This window comes from Phyllostomus hastatus, unplaced genomic scaffold (genome assembly GCF_019186645.2).
Source record: "Phyllostomus hastatus isolate PE091 unplaced genomic scaffold, TTU_PhHast_1.1 phas_contig_86, whole genome shotgun sequence".
Classification (NCBI taxonomy): Eukaryota; Metazoa; Chordata; class Mammalia; order Chiroptera; family Phyllostomidae; genus Phyllostomus; species Phyllostomus hastatus.
Genome location: NW_025333977.1, coordinates 12,980,378 through 13,000,422, shown reverse-complemented (window position 1 = coordinate 13,000,422; position 20,045 = coordinate 12,980,378). Strand labels below are relative to the sequence as shown.

At 45.5% G+C, this 20,045-nt stretch overlaps 1 protein-coding gene across 1 annotated transcript; it reads left to right on the top strand.

Annotated features, from left to right (window-relative positions):
* The first annotated feature begins 680 nt into the window (after nucleotides 1-680).
* SHOX2 (short stature homeobox 2) lies at nucleotides 681-9,966 on the top strand. The gene is made up of 5 exons (XM_045851313.1): nucleotides 681-1,099; nucleotides 3,974-4,182; nucleotides 6,554-6,611; nucleotides 6,927-7,015; nucleotides 8,551-9,966. The coding sequence occupies exons 1-5, from the start codon at nucleotides 754-756 to the stop codon at nucleotides 8,842-8,844; spliced, it is 996 nt and encodes a 331-aa protein (XP_045707269.1). The 5' UTR covers nucleotides 681-753; the 3' UTR covers nucleotides 8,845-9,966.
* The last annotated feature ends 10,079 nt before the right edge of the window (nucleotides 9,967-20,045 follow it).

Below are 20,045 nucleotides of genomic sequence, written 5' to 3'. Positions count from 1 at the left end.
TCTGGGACCTGCCTCCTCTTCCCGCCCCCTCTCGGCCCCCTTCGCTGCCTGCCCTCCCACTCCAGACTCAGATTGCTCTGACTGTGGCTTAATCAATCTCCATCTCTCTCCCTCTTTCTTTCTTTCTCTCTCTTTCTCTCTCTTTCTTTCTCTCTCTCTGTCTCTCCCCCCCCCTCTCTCTACCCCCTCCCCTCTCCCCTCTCCTTCTCGCTCTCTCCCCCTAACCCCTACTTCTCCACCCCCGCCTCCAGGTAGCGTCGCGGGTGCTCCCCGGGAAGGGGCTCCCTCCGAGTTGCGAAGGGAGGTAATTTACTCAGAACAAGGGGCGGCCTTGGCGAAGTATAAATAGTGAGACTTCAAGCGCAGCGTTGCTATCAGATCTGAACTCCCGGCAGAAAGAATTGTCAAAGATCTTAACAGTGGACAAGCGCGCTCCGGCGGGGAAGCATCCGTTCATATTTCCCTCGGCCGGCCCCCGCCCCTTCCCTCTTCCTCCTCCTCCTCCTCCTCCTCCCCTTCCCCCCCACTCTTCCTCCTCCTCCTCTTCTTACTTCTTTTTCTCCCTCTACTTCTCTTTCTTCTTCCTTCTCTTCTTTTTCTTCTTTCTTCCTCCTCCTCCCTCTCCACCCCCACCCCCTGCCCCATTGATGTGTTATTATTGGGGGGGCTGGAGCAGTAAAAAAAGAAGAAGGAAAAAAAGAGCGGGGCTCGGCTGCGAGAGGTTGAGCGCGGGGCTGACGGGCATCGGCGGCGATGGAAGAACTTACGGCGTTCGTCTCCAAGTCTTTTGACCAGAAAGTGAAGGAGAAGAAAGAAGCGATCACCTACCGGGAGGTGCTCGAGAGCGGGCCGCTGCGCGGGGCCAAGGATCCGGCCGGCGGCGCGGAGCCGGGCCGCGACGACCGCAGCAGCCCGGCAGTCCGGGCGGCCGGCGGAGGCGGCGGCGCAGGAGGAGGCGGAGGCGGAGGAGGCGGAGGAGGTGCAGGAGGAGGAGGAGGAGCGGGCGGAGGAGCTGGAGGAGGGCGCTCTCCCGTCCGGGAGCTGGACATGGGCGCCGCCGAGAGGAGCAGGGAGCCGGGCAGCCCGAGGCTCACCGAGGGTAACGGCCTGACCCCCGGCCCCGGTTCCCCTTCCCGCCTTCCCGACTCCTTTTAGGCGGGAGAGGACCCCGAGGCCCCGCGGGGTGGGTGGCGGGGCGCGGAGAGGGCCCCTGGACCCCAGTTTGGGAGCTGGAGTTGTGATGGAGGGGTGGGTGTCCGGTGGTGTGCGTGGTCGTGGGTGGGGTCCGAGTGTCTGTGGGGAGGGGGTGTGTGGGTTTGTGCGCGCCCTTCTCAGATGCTCCTGCTATTCCCATTCCACCGAAAAGCATTTTTCACCGGCGAGAGGATGGGGCCTCAGCCCAGACGGCCCGAGGGCGGCTGGGGAAGTTCGCTGGCCCGGAGGCGGGCAGGGATACTGGCCGCTGCTGGGCCAGGCGGCGGGATTACGATTAGCATCTAGCGCGGAGTTTGCGGGAAACCCCTTTTGTAGGCCTGAGAAAGAGAGAGAGAAAATGTCACCCTCGGGTCGCCTCTGGGTTTCGGGCAGCCTCTAAGAACGACGAGAACTCCGCGGAAGACTCTGGATTACTGGATTTTAGGGGCCAAACTCCCCATTCTCTTTGAGCTGTGAAGGTAGAACGAGGTCAAAGCAGGCAAAGGTCCAGCGTATGTTGTTTATTTTGGGAGACGTGTTAGGCTTCTCGTTTGGGGGGGGGGGGTAGTATTTACACAATTCCGTCACTGCTTCGCATCATTCAGTACTCTGGTTTTGTGCAGGGCGGCGGGTGTGTGTGGGGGGGGCGGAATCCTCTGGTGCCAGCAAAGTGTTAGGAAATGGCTTTATCTAAATGGTGGAGCGTACTGTACCAATTCAAAGGAGTTCAACAATAAAATTAATTTGGCACTTGGTCCCCGCAGTAACTGGTGTGCTGCCATATTTTTCCAATTAAGGAAATATGTGACATGCGTAGAATCACATATTTAAGCAAGCAATTAAGTTGTTTATAACACGGTCTGTTCCTGTTTAGGCCAATAAGTGGAATTTGGGGGCAAAATAAAGGTTATATTAAGTCTATTAACCAGCTGGAAATGTGGACATCTTTCTCTTTGAAGTCCTAAAAGTTTGAGAGGTATCCATTGTGGATGACACAAAATAGAGCCTTCTCATCACTTTGGCAGATTCTGAAGAGTGTGTTTTCATATTTAAATTTCATTGCACTATTAGTGGAAAATATTTTCTTACTAACTTGGCTACGAATATTTACTATAATGTTATCCACTTCTTTCGGGGAGGAAGGACATACGTCCACAAAAAAACGAACTCTGAGAAATAGAAATGCTGGCATCACTTGAAATCACCATAGTGAGAATGGCAGGCTGAGCTGAGATCTAGAAGCTCTTCTTCCCCAAGACCCGGTACCAGGTCCCCCTAAATTTGGAAAGTGTTGGTATAGTGGTCTGGGGGCTCAGTGCAACCTCTTGAAGCCTCAGTGGAGCTGCAGCTCCAGGCCCTGGGTATACCAGCGAGCGAGGCCACCAAGTTAGGGTCTGAACCCAGGGTACACGAAGTCCTAAGATTGTTAATTTCCAAGCTCAGGACAAGTATTAATTCCTCTGCAGGCCAGCTCTTCCAGAAATGATTTTTAACACCCATGCTGATCAGGAACTGGCCTGGGAAAAACTGCAAACAGCCTCGACTACCCAAACTCAGCTTTGACACTTTAAAAACCCAAATCTCCGACCCAGGCGCAAAGAATGAAGGTTCCAGAGGGCAGCTTATGTTAATACAGTTCCCCATATCACTGCCTCTTGGCATATATATATATATATATATACCCGTCCCTCGGGTGTCTCTGTATGCTCACATTTGCAGAGCTTCTGTTTTGAAAAGAGAGGAGAGGAAGGACAGGAAAGTAGCAACGGATGTGTGCAAACCCAGAGCAGAAAAATGCATATTTTATTAAACATCCGAGCTGGTGGATGCATGAAAAGGCTTTGAGTAACCAATAGAAACCGAGGATCGCGAATGTTCCTGTTGAACCTGTTGATCTCTGTGGGTTTAAGCGTTTAGGGTCCAGTCGGCTTTTTCAGTGGGGAGAGACAAGGAGAGGACAGAGGCAGCGGTCCGTTCCTCGGGCCACCAGAGGCTGGTTTTCTGCCTCTCACCCTCTGGCCCAGCGTGGGCTGCGAACCCTCCCGGCTGCCAACATGGCGTGGACGACTGTGCTCAGCGACCCGGTCCGGCAGGGGGACAGGGACTGCCTGGCAGCCCGTGGGCTGTCCGCGAGGTCTGGCCGGCTCCCTGAGTCAGCACCCAACGCCTGGGGATGCGACTCCTAGGAACGAGCAGCACAAGGGTCTTATTCTCCTGCTGCGACCCGACCCTTTGGCTCAAATGTTATCAAATTAGACCAGCAAGTTTGAGAGAGGCAGAGAGCCATCAGCGAACAGAGCTGGCCTGAGAATGGCCCAGCACTCTCTGAATGGCGCAGAGCGTGGCCTCACCGCGCCCTTCTCCCTTCTCGGACAGCATTCGGTGACGGGCGGGGCTCAGCGCTTTTGATTTCTGTGCGTGCATGGGAGAGAGTGAGTGGGCGAGAGGGTGAGTGAATTGGATTTGGTGTTCACAGGGAAGGGCAGGAAACCGTGGGGTGGGTAGTGAGGTGAGCTGAGGCCACAGTTGCATGGGGGATAGGTGGGTGAATGCCCATTTCTCCCATAGGCAGCCACCCAGAGTTGATCTTTGCTTGTCTCCAGGATCCTCTTCTTCCTGACCTGGTGAGGGGACTGGACAGGAACTTCGGGAGGGAGCAGGATCCTCCAACCTTCTTGAGACAAATCTGGTTAAAGGGACTTGTGTTGTTTTTATCTCTGTGTGTGATTGTGTGCACTCGTGGATGTACGGGTGACCCTCTTTATGGTGCCACCTCCAGTGTCCCCGGAGCTGAAGGATCGCAAAGAGGATGCGAAAGGGATGGAGGACGAAGGGCAGACCAAAATCAAGCAGAGGCGAAGTCGAACCAATTTCACCCTGGAACAACTCAATGAGCTGGAGAGGCTTTTTGATGAGACTCACTACCCGGACGCCTTCATGCGTGAGGAACTGAGCCAACGACTGGGGCTGTCAGAGGCCCGAGTGCAGGTACCTGGCTGTGAGGAGGTCCAGGGGCCACGGAGGGAGGAGGGGCACACCTGAGGTGGGTTGGAGAGGCGGCTCTTGGGACACACACCGAGGGTGCAGGTTCAAGGGTCTGGAGTGAGGTGAGAAAGGAAAAGATGCCTTTAATAGAGGTCTTATTTTCCAAAGTAGATCTTAGTCTTAACCTGACCCCCTCCCTTTTTTCCCCATCCCAACATATGTTCCCAGCAGAAGAAAGCTGTGCTGGGCTTGCTCCCAGAGTTTCTATAAACCACACCCCCCTCGCCTCACGATGCCTTTAATGTGGTTTAATCCTAATGGGCCTACTTTTATAAGCCTTAAAAAAAATCCCACAGAAAACGTTTTATCTTTTGGATGCCTTAAAAGTTACAACGAATATTTTGTTCGCTGGAGTTGGGTTTCCTTGAGGGTCTGCTTCAGGGTCTAGGTTTGCCAAGCGGATATGCCAATTAGGTTTATAGATGTACAGACTATAAAGAAAATTAGCAACTGTTAAATGCAGAAATTTACAGTCTGCCGTTAGCAGTCGATCTCAAACTATGTGACACAGCAGAAAACTAAATACATTTTGGTCGTTCTTTGTTCACTCATTTAACCAAGGCAGTGAACCTGAACCTATAGAAACTTGTTTTTAAAACAACCCACAGATTAATGTTGGTATTTTCAAGATCCGACCCCCAGCAAGTACCACACCCGAAGAAGTTGGGATTGGAAGAGTGTTTTTTTTTAATTTTATTTATTTATTTTTATTGGTCATGATGGTGAACCTAATGGCAAAAGTAGGTTTTGGCAGTGGTTAAGGTGAAAATTTATATGCATACATGCATACATATTCTAGGTTTATAGAGAACAAATTTAAATGTTTCAGATTGTATTTCCTCTCAAATAATAAAATAGGAGAAAATGATGGTCATTATTTGTTTGAACACATGGAGCAGTTTTAGGCCTGAACATCTGCAGCTGTTACAAAGTATCACTGTAACAGATACTCCCTGGGTCTCTGGGCGCAGAGACCACCATCTGCAGCGAACTATGCAATTCTTATGGGGCTTCCCCGCATCTTGTAATAGGATCAGGACAAAAACAGAGCAGTGGAGTTGAAGGGGAACAGTAATAATAGGCTGCCTTGGTCATCACAGCATCAACAGTGGAGCCTTCCTTTTTAAGCCTCTCCTGCTTTGCTTTGTGTATTGAGATCTCTAGAGGCTCAGCAACCCCTTAAAGACATGATGATAATTATTACAGTTATGAGCATTAGTATCTCAGTTCCAACTCTAGTAGGGAAAAAAAGAGGCAAGAAGCCTCAGGCCATGTGAGTTACACAAAGGATGCCACCCTGGCATGAAATCTACCCTCCTATTACACTAAATGGCAGGGGAATTTTTGAAGATTTACATTGACTGTGACACTTCCTTTTAAAAACAAGACAAAGCTCAGAAGCAATATTTTACTTTCATGGTTTTTAAACATTAATTTGTCTATCAGTCATTATGCTGTATTAGTAAAAAAACAAGCTGCACTTGAATTTTTAAAAACCTGTCATATTACCTCTAAAAGTTGGCAAGTTTATTTAAGGAAGTAATATCTGGGAGAAAATAGTATCCAGGAGTTACTTGTTTCATACCCCACCCCACTCCCCTTTCATAGAATATTCTTATTTTTTATCATAAGAAGTGAATTTTAGTGCTGGTCTTTATTTTTTGAGCTATTTTCTGGGTGCTTCTCTACTACCCTAACTGCAAGAATAGGCTATTTCTATAGAAGCAAATTAGATTATCATGATAATAGCACAATTATTCTGCTACTGTGCTGCACTCTATTGCACAGAGGAACAGAGAAATCCTAAACTTCTTTGTAGTGAGGCTTTTATGACACTAATTACCGCTTCCCTCACTTTTATCCCCCTCCCCGAGCCCCCAGGAAAAAAAGAGTCACTATTTGCTTTGGTGTTTGGTTTTTCTTGAAGATGAAGCTAATTAATATAACAGGCTATTAATGAGCATATTCGTCTCAGGTCTTACTGGGCAAACATCTAAACTCATTATCACTTTGGTATCAGGTATCAGCGAGAGTTTTAGGCCTTGGGAACTCTGTAATGTGGAAAGATGAAACCAGAACTAATAGCAGTGTATCAAGAAACCATTTATCTTGCAAAAGTCTATGAAATTTATTTTTGTCATTCATTTACATTTTTAACATCGGAAATTGAGATTGTTCTATGAATTCAAAGGTTGCTTGCCACATCTTCTCATTCATGCCTAAAACACTACTCTTTTTTAATCATACTCTTGTAATTTTTTTAAAAAATTTGAGTCATAACATCTAGGTTTTATATTTTCCCTCCAATTTTTAGGTTTGGTTCCAAAATCGAAGAGCTAAATGTAGAAAACAAGAAAATCAACTCCATAAAGGTATGCTTCTCAGACAAAGAACATTTGCTACTCTGAGTAAAAAGAGAATGGGAAATATTGATATTATAAATGCAGAAAAATCTCCCCAAAGACAACCATGGTCCTTACTTAAAAATTTGCTCCAAAGGCAGTTAATGAGAGTCCTAAAGTTTGGGAGTAAATTACATTTATTTTAATTATGGCAGTAGTTTAGGAAGTTAACTGTTCATTTCCTAAGAAATTAGTTCTATCTTGGTATCATTTGGAACCCTGGAAAACAATGCTAAAAATATTAATCTCACATCATTGTGTTTTGTTTTCCCCATTTTTTTATAGGAGTCCTTATAGGGGCAGCCAGCCAGTTTGAAGCTTGTAGAGTTGCACCCTATGTCAATGTAGGTGCTTTAAGGATGCCATTTCAGCAGGCAAGTACAGCCCAGTTTCAGCTTGTTCTTAACTGTAAAAAGACCTGGAGGTTTGCTTGAACTATTGAACATCCCCTCTCTCTAAGCCCCAGTGTTGGTGTCCATGCAGTTGGAGAATCAATTTTGAGATGATATAGTGGACCTACTCCCCTTTAAAAACCTATCGAGTGTCAGGGGCCCATATGTTTAGTTCTTTCTGTCCTCATGGGAAACCCACAGAGGCCTGAGGGCAGTAACCAGTCCTTTAAAAATGCAGTAAAGATTGAGCTTGGGGAGAGGAAGGCAAAAGCCTTCTGATTAAGATTTTGTCAGATCCAATTCAGAGGTTAGTCCTGAGGTGTTTCTAAGGCAATTCTCTAAATATTTTTCTAGGTATTTTCTACCTCTTAGTTTCATTAACTGTGTCTGACAGAAGAAAAAGAAATAAATAAAAGTACTCCCAACTCAGACTTGATTTTTTAAAGCTGTCTGCAAACAAAGCTTCATGTCTAGTTGAGAAGGAAGCCTTGCCTTGGTCTTCCCAGGGATGCCCTGCCTCTGCAATGCCTTTCTTAGCCATAAAGAAACCTTTAAGACTACATTTAAAAGGACAGCCTGCAGCAATGATTTAATCCTGGGAAATCCCAGTGCTCTGAACTCCCTGCTCTCCAAGCCTAAGGGCACAATCCCTTCCCAACCAGTGTCTGACCTACCTCATCCTCAGCCAGGACCCCTGCATGGCAGACTGTGAAGTCATGAATCAGCTTTCAGTTACCAGTGCCTGGACTGAGGAGACACATGGGTGCGCCAGTGTATTGAGGGTTAGTGTTGGGGGGATCTTAGCTTTCTTGGCACCACAGGACTCGGGTATCTTGACACTAGGCTTTTGAAGCTTGAAAGAATGATTGGAGAGAGGGGAGGGGAATCTTAAAAGGAGACCCTTACTTCTCAGAAGGTGATCTGCAGGTATGCATCATCAGCAACACCTGGAAGATTGGTAGAAATTGAGAATCTCAGGCCCCAACCTAGGCCTTTTGGACTGGAATCTGCATTTAAACAAGATCCCCAGATAATTCTTATAGCAGTACAGGTTAGAAGTAGTAGCAATTGTGTTTATTGTGATGAAGATTCAGTAATTTCCCTAAGTGACATGCAGAGTTTTGTGGTTTGCTCGTTGCCACTTCAGGGCTTTAGCAGTGAGGTAAGATGTGTATGGCAACAATAAGAGAGGAGGGTAACAGGGCCTCACCCCATTTTGCCAGTACACCAGTGTTATTGGGGAGGGTGATGTTTTAGCACAGTAGCAATGTCGCCCTCTGATGGGCCCAGCCCCGGAAGGGACAGCCACATTCCTGCAGTTGCTGTCCCCTGGGCCCAGAGAGATAAGCCGCCCTGAGTTTGGGAGACTCAGGGGCACTGGAGTATCCCTGTAGTGCCCCAGATTCAGTAAGAGACTGAGCTCAGCCAAATGCCCCTTTCCCGTCCCCCGCCCCAGCCTTCCCCTGAGCCAAGCTGGACTCCGTTAATGCTTTGTTTCTATTCTGTTGTCACCCTAGGATAGTCATTGCAACGTGACGCCCTTGTCCTTTCAGGTTCAGGCGCAGCTGCAGCTGGACAGCGCCGTAGCGCACGCGCACCACCACCTGCACCCGCACCTGGCCGCGCACGCGCCCTACATGATGTTCCCGGCGCCGCCCTTCGGACTGCCGCTGGCCACGCTGGCCGCGGACTCGGCCTCCGCCGCCTCCGTTGTGGCTGCCGCTGCCGCTGCCAAGACTACCAGCAAGAACTCCAGCATTGCGGATCTCAGACTGAAAGCCAAAAAGCACGCGGCCGCCCTGGGTCTGTGACGCCAGCGCCCACGTTGCGCCTCCAGCGCGCGTGCAGAATGCGCGACCTCTGCGCCCCACTGCTTCTCCGTCACCCCCTCCACACCTCGGAGCCCAGCCTCTTTCCGCTTGGCTGATCGCCCCTTGCCCGCTTCAGCATCTCGGACTCCCCTCGAATTCGGAGGGCAGGACTCTGCGCAGGACCTGCGATGCCATAAGGCACACCGACTTGGTGGCTCCTGACCATTCACCTACTCAAGGGCCTAGGATTCAGCTTTGTAGGGCCGGTTTTGGAAAGTCCGGAGATTGGACGAGGGAGTGGCGGAACGGCGGAGTGTGGCTAGTGGCAAAGACGCAAGGATGGACTCTTGCGTAGAAATAAAAATCCTGTTAATAAAAAAGGAGGGGAAAAAAGCTGAAAAGACAAACAGAAAAAGAAAGGGAACTTATTTCTTACTGCTATTTGAAAGAGGCTGAAATCGGAGAGAGAACCAAGGAACAAAAAGATTTAAAAATTAAAATATTTTATACATTTAAAAATATGGAAAAATAACCTGGATGCATCTCGAGAGAAGAGGGGTTGGGGAGTTACCAACTTAAAGTGTATGTCTCTCTCCCCCCAAATGGGCTAAGAAAGCAAAACAGAAGGAAGAGGTATACTTATTTAAAGAGTTAAGATTTAAAAAAAAGTGCGGAGCTGGGAAATTCACAGGTTTTGAAACTGACCTTTTTCTGCGAAGTTCACTTTAATACGAGAAATTTGATAAGAGAGGCGGGCCTCCTTTTACGTTGAATCAGATGCTTTGAGTTTAAAACCACCACGAATGGAAGAGCAAGAAGAGGGAAGAGAGTATAAAAACAAGAAGAAAAAATGATAATACAAAAATGATACCACAGACTGATTTCTCTGAGAAATTCTTATGGCAGAACTGTCCAGACTGCTGGCAGTAAATTCCGGTTTGCATGTTACTTGTATTCCATTGATGGTGTCTCCCCCCTTCCCTGCTTTACGCACATGTACTTACTTCATTTTCATCTTCAGTATGAAAACCAATACCAAAAGCGTCTAAAAATTGATGTATATCTATCTACATATATATTTTTGCCCCGTCTTTGATCCTGGGGGACAAAAGAAAAAAGTCGGAAGGGAAAAACTTTACACTTTGATTGTCCCAAGAAAACGGAGGCGGGCAGAAAATGTGGGGAAAGGAAAAGTAAAACAAGAAGACTAAATGAAATAACGAAGGTACAACGCCTCGCAAGGTGCCTGACACAGAGCAGGCGCTCAGTAATAGTCCCCTCCCCTCCCCCTTTTCTTGTATACCCTCTTGCTGGTTACCTGAAGTCCTGTTTGAGGACCATGCTTTATTTCCCCCTCTCTATCCTGTCACACTCACCTTAAAGAACACCCAGCTAGATACAGGCACTAGGTTTGTGTAAAATATGTTGATACACACGAACAAAGTTTATTTTGGCTATAATGTGTGAACTAATGGTTGACTTTCAACATTTGCATTTTATCTCACAAAGGTGTATATTAAAGTAATTTTTTGTTTGCTTCAATTCATGTAGCTGTTTAAAATGGGGTACCTTGGACTAAGCAATCTGTATCCCAATTCTCTAGAAAGCCTCCTTAGTTTTTTTTTTTTCCTTCTAATTTACAAGAAAGAGGAAAAGCTCTTTTAACTGAACTTGGTTATGCGGTTGAGCTTTGTAACTATTTGTTCTCCATGAAAACAAATTATTTATATTTGCCATATTTTTTCTAGTGTATTAAGTTATTTTAAACAAAAGAAGATGCTGTTATTTCATGACGTGTTGTTGGTACAAAATGTTTCAGTTTCACCTCTGTTAAACCTTTTAAATAAGTGCCAAGTTATTAATTGAAGACACTTTGCGATCAATTGAATGAAAATAGTATTGTTTCATTTGATGGGGTTCGCGTCATCTTCGTTCCTGTTACTATTAAACTATCCGGGATAGTCCTTCCTTCTTCCTTTTTGATGACTGTGTATCTGTCGATTATACCAATTTGGAAAAGCGTTTGCTTTTGCTCCTACATGCCGCAATTAAGGGGCCATGAGAACAGTGCGTCTGTGGCTTTATAAAGCGCTGAACGGAACTCCCCTCTCCCCCATTTTATCCATCCAGCGTAGAAACAGGATTGATTTTCACAGCAAATCAATAAAGGAACAGATAGTATGTAAAATAGGATAGAATAATCCCCTTCCCCAAGATGAACTCTCGTTCTTCATTTTGCTGCACGTTGACCTCTAAAGTTTATTTAGCGGATACTTTGGGTAGGTAGCGAAGCGAAATCACGGGGCGCGAAATTCACCTGGGTTAACTGTGGCGTAATAAGACAGTCTCCAGGTCGCCGACCTCCCCCGGAGTCGCGCAGGAGGCGATACTTTGGCAGTGGAGTAAGAGCCGCGGAGTGGGGCCGAGGCACTGGGAAGCACTGATCCCCCACCCCCTACCACAGTTTAGCTCTTGGACCGACGCAGCTTCTTCTTTTGGTTAAATTTAGGAAATGGTAGAAGCCAAGACCAGGACCGTGATCAGGAAAAGTCGGGTTTTAGCCATTCTCAGAACACCGAAGAGCCCTTCCCTCCGTCCTCCTCTTGGCCCCCTCCCCCAGAAGAAGCCCTTCTAGTAAAGCCCAAAGGCGCTGCCGCTTTGGGGGTAGGTAAGAGTCTGTGACGACTCGGCACTGGCCAGGCACGGGACAGGAACCTCCCTTCCCGCGGGCCCTTGGAATGGCAGACACTCTTCGCGAAGACTGAGGGTGTCTCAAGTGTCCCCTAGGGCCCTCTTTGGGCCGCAGGATGCGTAGAGGACGCCCCCTACAACCCCTGACATAACTCCACGTCCTCAGGCCGCGCTCCCGCAGCCCCCACCCGGCCCTCTCCCGGATTAAGGTCACCCTTAAAGCTGTTCCTCGGCGTAGATGTGAGTGATAATTTATGTTTTTGCTTTCAAAGATCATTGACCGGGCCTTGGTACGTATTCAGCGCTCGGGCCTTGCGGGTCTCCCAGCAGTCGAGCGTCCAAGGTTTTCAGAATAAACATCTGCCTGGAGGCGGGGTGCGCTTTGGAGCGGCCGCGCCGATCCGCCAGCCGGGGCCCGGTGGCCGCCGGCGAACTCCCATGCGCGCTCCTGGCCGGGGTCCGAACCCCAAGGCTCCAGGTCCAACGCTAAGTCAGGCCCCGAGGAGGCATCGCACTTTCCCCGGGCACTCCGCGGGAGGTCGGAGGTCACGGGAGAGCTCAGGGCTGGGAGTTGAAGGTTCTGTTCCGGACCCGGCCTCGGGCGCGGCGGACGCTGAGCCCAGCCCGTCCTGCAGCTGAGCTCCGGGGAAGCCTAAGGTCACGGGAGGCAGCGCGTCGGGGCCCGGGCCGGCGGCGAAGAGCGGGGCCCTAAGAAGGGGGTGCGGCCGCGCGGCCTGGGTCAGCCTGGAAGTTCCCGGCGGCGGGAGGCTGATGGGCCGGGCCGGGAGAGCCGTTGGTTCCGGCCTCGGCGGGGGCGCCGAAACCCTAGGAACCGGCTGGCGCAGCCGAGGCGGAGGAGAAAGGCCAAAGTTTCTTGGCCGGGTCCACGGAACTTGAGCGCGGCGCGGACTGTGGGACCCGAGCGTCGGGGGCGCTCGTGGCGGCCTCGCCTCCTTCGGCGGCAGCTCTGCGGAGCCTCGGCGGGGGCCGAGGCTGCCTTTCCGGGCTGGACCGGGCCCCTCGGGTTCAGACTCCCACACACCAGCAGACAGGGTGCGTTTTCTGGGGTGTCTCGGCCCAAACTCTCCGACAGGCGCCTGGGTGTTCCAAACCCCGAGTTTCCAGAGCCATCTGAGAAGGGGGCCTAGGAAGTCATAACTTGAAATTTAAATAAGGCCCAACATGCTTGTCGTTTGGGTCGAAACTCAATAATCGTAAAACATATTTAATGAAAACGCGTCCCCCACCCAAAATCTTTCACAGTGTGCAAAGCCTTCTCGAGCTACAGAATCCCTGATTGGGGAAAACTGCGCTAAAAGAAATTATTCAAGACGTTAGTGGTGTTAAGGACCCTATGATGCAAGAGGCCCAGTAAGATCAGAGGCCTCTGCTTGAAGCTGAACTGATAAAAATATATTTTTGAGTTTTTCCTTAGATTTATAACTTTTTAGATCCTCAGATGGTAATACTTTAGTATAATACGATGCTCAAATTTCGAAACTATTTTGATTTCTGAAAAATGCCTTTTTTGGCTTCAGTGACATGGGATCCTGTTATTTTTTTTCACAAATCAGTTTACATCATAAATTGCAAACATTTGCAATAAGATCTCAAGATTGTTTATTTTATGTAACCTCAAGCACTTGACAATGTTAAACACCAGTACAGAAAGTCTGTGAAATCAGTTTAATGTGTGTGAGGGAATTAAAGGATCACTCCTTTTCATCACATAAACAAAGCATTTAAGATTGTTTTGATTGTCAGTCTCCCAATTTTTAAACACTCTTAACAATTGACTATTAATTTTAGAGTCATTCTGTGCAAAAATAATTACTGAAGTTATATCCTGCTTTAATTAAATGTTTCTGGGCAGAATAAAATATTCTACTTTGGGTAATGGGTGTTTGTTTTGTGTTATATTATTTTAGTTCAAATGTAAATAAAGTCTGCAAATTCCAATGGAGGAAAAGGGCCTGAAATGGTTTCTTAATATGCCATTAGAACAGTTAGTCAAAGTGCATTAAAAGAATGTCACAAACCCAGAAATAATAAATATGTCATCCTAATGAGAGTGTTAACTTATGGATAATTTATTCAAAGGTAATTTTTACATTTCACATGGAATCTCTTATATGACCTACTTGAGTACTGTGATGCTTGTTCCTCAAAATCTAATTTATATAGACTTGGATATACATAATTCATAACTTGTGTTGATATATTTATATATACCCCAAATTTTAAACCTTTACAATGTGTTTGCATGTTTACTTGCAAGTTTTGAAGACAACTGAAATAAAAACATACGAAGTGCTAAGCATCGTATTGAAAGCAAGTGCTTTGTGCTATGTGTGAAGAAAAAGTAGTTGAAAATTAAAAATTAAAAAGGATTAGATAATTTTCAAGCTCAGATATAGGTTGAACACTGAAATAGTTCAGACAGGAAACATTCTTATATAAGAAATATGAAAATCTCCAAGAAAGACTTACAGATGTGAGCTTATAACACTTCTGATGCCTCGGCAATCCTTTCATGTCTCTAATTCATGAAACAAAAAATCCTCAAGCCTTGGGGTATTTTGTTTTGGGTATTTTATGTGTCAGTCAAGGTAACCATCGCATATGCCTTCAGTACAGGAAAATTTAGTATAGTACTTACATGGAGTTCTATTGGCATGAGGAAAGATTTTAGAATATAATCAAATAAATCACATAGGGAGGAGTAAACATACTTTTCTCCCCTTGTTGAACAACTGTTTACATGTCCTGAGCAAGGATCTTTGTAGATTCATATTCAGGAAGAGTAGTGCAGGATAAGTTAAGGGCACAGGATCTAGAGCCAGACTTCCTGGATTCAAACGTCACTGCTGACATTTAACAGTCCTGGGATTTGGGGTCAGAAAATCTCTCTTTGCCTCAGTTTCCTTAATGTAAAATGGGAGTAATAATAGCATCTATTTCATGAGGACCTTAGGAGGATTATGTTAATATTGGTGAAGCCCTAAGAACAGTGCCTTGAACCTGAACATATAAAGCCATATCTAATATTTATTTTAATTAAAAGGCCAATAGGCATTAATTCTTGTATTAAAAACTTTCTTTTTAAAAAAATATTTTATTTATTTATTTAGAGAGAGGGGAAAGGAAGGAGGAAGAGAGGGAGAGAAATATCAATGTGTGATTGCCTCTCGTGTGTCCCTTACTGGGGACCGGCCTGCCACCCAGGCATGTGCCCTGACTGGGAATGGAACCAGCGGCTCTTCGGTTCACAGGCCAGCACTCAATCCACTGAGCCACACCAACCAGGGGTGTATTGAAAACTTTAGAAGAAGAAAATAGCAGTGTAAGACAAGGCATAAATACTTCCCTGTCGTGGGCAAGAAGAAAACATTGCCTACTAGTTTGTGATTCTCGCTAAGTGCTTGTATCTCTGAGAGCCCCATCTAGAAGATGTGGCAAATATCACCAATAGTTGGGGAGGGGAGCTTATCCATCAGAGCAATCTATAGGTTACATAGTGCTATACGCAGGACAGATATTATCATTACTCTGGGAGGTACAGGTAATAAGGTAAGCTATCAGGTCTGGCACTTGCCCCCAAGGGGCTTACCATCTAGAGGGAAACACTTCATAAGTACATACAATAACGCTAGGAAGCACGTGCTAAATGCTCTTGCTTAAAGACATTCAGACACATTATATGCATCTGAATGGCCGCACAACACACGTGGGGCCTGTTGCCATGTTTTTGGAAACAACCTTCCTTGGAAATGAGTAGCCTTATAAAAGAATTGTGGAGCGACACCCAGAGGTTAAGAAGCAAACTTTGTTAGCATTAAATGCGTACCATATGTAGCTGTGGTTTGTGTTCCACAGGACCATCTGCGTTTTCTTTGGCTTTCCGTGTTTGTGAAGCATTAGCAATAAAAGATGCAAAGGCTGCTGATCAATGATCCTTCACAGAAGTTTGAAAACACATATAATACAAAGAAAGAAATGTTTAGTTATTATTGTGAGGATCTGCAAAATGAACAATTGAGATCTAATTATAGACTAAATGAAGAGGTCCTTGTTTCCTATGCTTAAAGTTATTACTAATTATTAATATATGACTAATACTTGCCTCATATTTTATATATTTATTAAGAGCTCAAAGCACTTTTTTGATATTATAAATCTTTTTAATGATAGAAGGTCCACATCAGAGCACTTTTCACATCTTAATTTGGGAGCCAGTATATTGCAGTATATGACTTATCTTTAGAGACAGATATTCCTGAGTTGAAATCTCAATATCATGGGTTAATTGGATGCAAAGTTTCCAGAATTTCTTAGCTTCCTAGAGCCTATGCCCTCTTTGCATTCTGTAACCCACCTTGCAGGTTGTTGTTAGGATCATATAAAATAAGCTGTGTAAAGCACCTGGCACACAATATGTTCCCACAGTTGTACTTCTCTATTTTCATTATTTGCTTTCCAAATTAGTGTCACATAGGGAGGGGTTTGAATTTATTTGTCTGGGATAGAAACAGTTTTGGAAAACACTGGAAAGTGGTATCCATATTTATTTCCATTCCTCGATATGAACACTGATTATGTTGTGTGGCCTGGAGTTCGGAGTAAAACACAGAGAGCGAGCAGGAGGACGACTAAGCCAGGGGAGCGTGGGGGCTGGAGGGATTGAGCACAGAGGAAAAAGGACTCATGGACATGGACAACATGGTGTGATTGAGGGGTCCTGGGAGGGGGACATAAGGGGACTAAATAGTAATGGGAAAAAAATACAATAAAAAAACTTTTTCAAATCCTGCAAAACTTTTTTTTAGAGTTTTTGAGGGACTATGACTTCATCTGTCCCTTTTGTATGGGTGAGAGAGGGTTCTGTCTTCCTCCCTGATGACTCGGAGGTGTTTGTGATGCACAGGTTACCCAGACTCTCTGACTTCCTCTCCTTTACATTCCAGATGTCAGCATACAAACAGAGACCTGACATTAACTCTCTAGCCACTTTGATATTAGATTGATTGTCCTTCCATTTGCTTATTTATTGAGTACATTTTTATGCTTCCGTGCTAAGGAAGAGGGGGAAAAAAGCTACCCTTAGAAATGATTTCAAAAGTCTATCAACCTTTCCGAATTTTCAGTGCTCGTGCTGTATTGTTTTGTACTACGTTTACTGGCATTAGTGGTTTAAAATATAATTGGCTGTCTTGTGGGCAATATATTTATTTACTGAAATTCTCACTTGTCAGCAGTCGTATTTCTTTTAAGGCTTATATAGTTTCCATTAAAACTAAGTCTTGCCCAGTGCTGAGTTTAAAAGCTCCAGAATCCTCCCTGGGGGATTTTTAGGTCTGGACCACCTTCCAAAACTTTATGCACAGGTGAAATTAGGTGGAACTAGTCGTCAAGGAAGGTTTGCTAAGAGGGAGGCTGGTCCTACATTTTGCCATGGGAGTAATAGGGAAGTGTGATATAATAAAGGCCCCTCAAATATATCCACATCCTAAACCTAACCTGTAAATATGTTAGGTTATATGGCAAAGGGGAATAAGGTTGCAGTGAAATTAAGGCTGCTAATTAGCTGACCTTACAAAAGGGAGATTACCCTGGGCTATTCCAGTGAGCCCGCTGTAATTAAAAGGGTTAGTAAAAATGGAAGAGAAAAACCAAAGAGGAGACTCAGAGAGATGTGACTATGGAAGAATGGCCAGAGAGATGCAACATTGCTGACTGTGAAGATGGAGGACCCTAGGAATGCGGGTGGCCCCTGGAAGCTGGACAAGGCAAGGCAAGGAATGTGTCTCAGGGCCTCCAGAAGCAGCACAGCCCTATCAACACCTTGAGGTTAGCCCAGTGAAACCTGCATTGGACTTCTACCTGTAGAACAGTAAGATGATCCATTTGTGTTGTTTCATACCACTAAGTTTGTGGGAGTGTGTTATAGCAAAAATAGGAAACCGATACAACAAATTTCTGAGCTGTTTATATGTGTAAGAGCCTCTGGTCATTTTTTTTTTTAATGCTGGAGGGCCTTTTGAGTCAGTTAGTGGCAAGAGTGTCCTAAAACTTGGGGCTGGGATGCTTTGCTATGTGCTTAGGCAAAAAGATCTTCCTATGCCATTTGGTAGAGTCCTTCACGAATCTCTTTTATTATAAAATGAAGCCTATAGAGGAACTCTGCAAAATTATGTTTATTCCTTTATGAAAAGTGAGACAGCACTGAAATCCTTGTCTTGTTTTATTATCCTTCTTCTTATTTCTTCTTTGTCATCTTCTGCTTATTCTTACTTACTTTTTAAAAGTACTTAATGTAGAGAAAAGGACGTTTCAAGCTCTGAAGTTCTTTGCTAATGTGCTGAAAGGGAACAGCCCAAGCAATTTGAGCTTGTCTGTCAAGTTGGTCAAGGTGGAAAGTAATGTGGTCTGGGGTTCCCAGAGCCCATTGGACTTTTGACCTTTTCTTTTGAGACTATCGATCTCGGTTAATAGTCAGCACCAGTTGTGCTGCTGGAGGAGTTGTGTGCCTATATGTGTGATTCCACATTGAGTACAAATGAGGCTCTCACTAACTCAGAAGGTAATTGGTCCTTTTTGTAGTGTTCCAAGATTAGGGTAAGGAACAAGAATAGATGGGTGCTGACAGGCAGGGGGGAAGATTCATTTCTGGAATCATGCCATTGTATCAGTGATAAAGTAGTGGATCTGGGCACAGAGGTGATTCTCTTTCATGCATGAACATCAGGTGGGGTTAGGAAATGCAGGAAAACGTGGTACCTTGTAAGGTTAACAGCAGAGGTGGGTTTAGCCCTATTCCACCTACTCCCCCCGACCTTCCACACCACCTTTGTGTTTCTCAGCCACCTTAACTGAGTGAAGAATGAGACAATACGTCAGTGGGCTGAATATTTAAAGAAGCTTGGTTATGTTCTTTGACTGACTGAAATGTAGACTACAGAGCAGGGGGGAAGACCCTCCCAAACAGGGTCAGTTCCTATGGTCCTTACTAGCTCTTCACTGCGTAGGGGAGGAACTTTCCTGATCACTCACTCTCTGAGAAGCACTCACGTTTTTATTTTGAGCAACTTCCTGCCTCTTTCAGCTCGTTCTTCTCTCATTCTCTCCTCTGAGTTACTCATTCTAGAAGCCCAGGTGCACATACCTCATTTATTCATTCATTGAACACATATTTAGTAAATATCTACTCTGTGTCTTGGGCTCTTTTCCCCTTTCTATTTTAATCTATCAGCATATTCTTTTCTGATTTCTGTTTGGTGTTTGACATTGTGGGAGGCAGTGATGGTAGTAAGGGAGGGAAAGGGGACGGTTGGCAGGGGATGGGCATGAGAGGCAGGGAAAGCTGTAAGAGTAGAAAGACTAAAGGAAAGGAGGCTGTTAGTAAGTGGGCTAAACTTAGGAGGCTCTTACTCACCAAACCCTGTGATGTCCATATATTATATGGTACAACAGCTACTTAGTATAATCCTAGGAATGATTTGGGATGCTTCATAGAAAATATTTGTTTCTCATGTCCCAGTACGACTTTTTAAAATATAAAACCAAGTCACTCCTTAAACATTCTTTTAAGTCTTCAAGGGAAAATGTAATTATAATAAATTCAAAGCATTCGTAAACATTTGAGCATCTACTGAAGGCCTGGCGTTGATAGTCCATGGGAGATAGGGAGGAAGGTAAAGATGGTCAAAAGGAGCTGGGTCGTCCTGGGAATGTCTGTAGAGCTTGGAGGAGACCAGCGTGGGAGGCAGGCAGTGCTCAGTGTGGGGCTGCCCCCTGGGGTGTACGTTCAGGAAATACACTGACTGAGATCTGTTCTCTTTCAGACAAAATGCTCAATTTTTTCTTTCTAAATTATATCTTAGAACTAATAATTGTATAATATAGAGAGAAAAATGTTTACTTTCTTTAATCTAGTCATAGCTTTCTCCCCTTCCTTTTTTCTTTTCCTCCTTCTACTTTTAGTTTCTTTATAGCTTATGTAAATCTTTACTAATGTCCTTGAAATATATCCAAATCTAAGTATGTCCTGTTTCCATGTATCTCCTCTGAATTTTCATACCTCTTTATATGTATGGTTATAAATGGCATGCATTTGTCTACCCGTATTTACTTTTCATTCTCATCTGTTCAGATGCACCCATATTGCTGAAGTCACCGTAATTCCTTTAACTGATGTGTACTGTTCTACTGAGTGCTTACAGCCGTCTATGTATCTATTTTCACCCTGTTGGACCTTTGGATTATTTCTAGGTGTATACAGAAGGTACTTAAACCCATGAGGTTGGGTGTAATCACCAAAAACTGTCTAGAGAGTAGAGAACCTAGGACTGTGCCCTAGATGGAGTTTTCCATCCTGAAGAAGTTGGGAAGAAGAGTAGAAATCAGTGAAGAGAAACTGAGGAAGAGCTGCCAACAAGGTAGGGAGGACACCCAGATGGCACCGTGCCCTGGAAGCCAGTGAAAAGAAGTGCATCAAGGGAGACAGATGAGGA

What these genes read in the sequence shown, in the direction of transcription:
- SHOX2 (XM_045851313.1), top strand. Translation starts at nt 754, where the DNA reads ATGGAAGAACTTACGGCGTTCGTCTCCAAGTCTTTTGACCAGAAAGTG. An exon ending in CAGCCCGAGGCTCACCGAGG is followed by an intron (nt 1,100 to 3,973) that starts GTAACGGCCTGA and finishes TGCCACCTCCAG; the next exon opens with TGTCCCCGGAGCTGAAGGAT. An exon ending in TAAGGATGCCATTTCAGCAG is followed by an intron (nt 7,016 to 8,550) that starts GCAAGTACAGCC and finishes TTGTCACCCTAG; the next exon opens with GATAGTCATTGCAACGTGAC.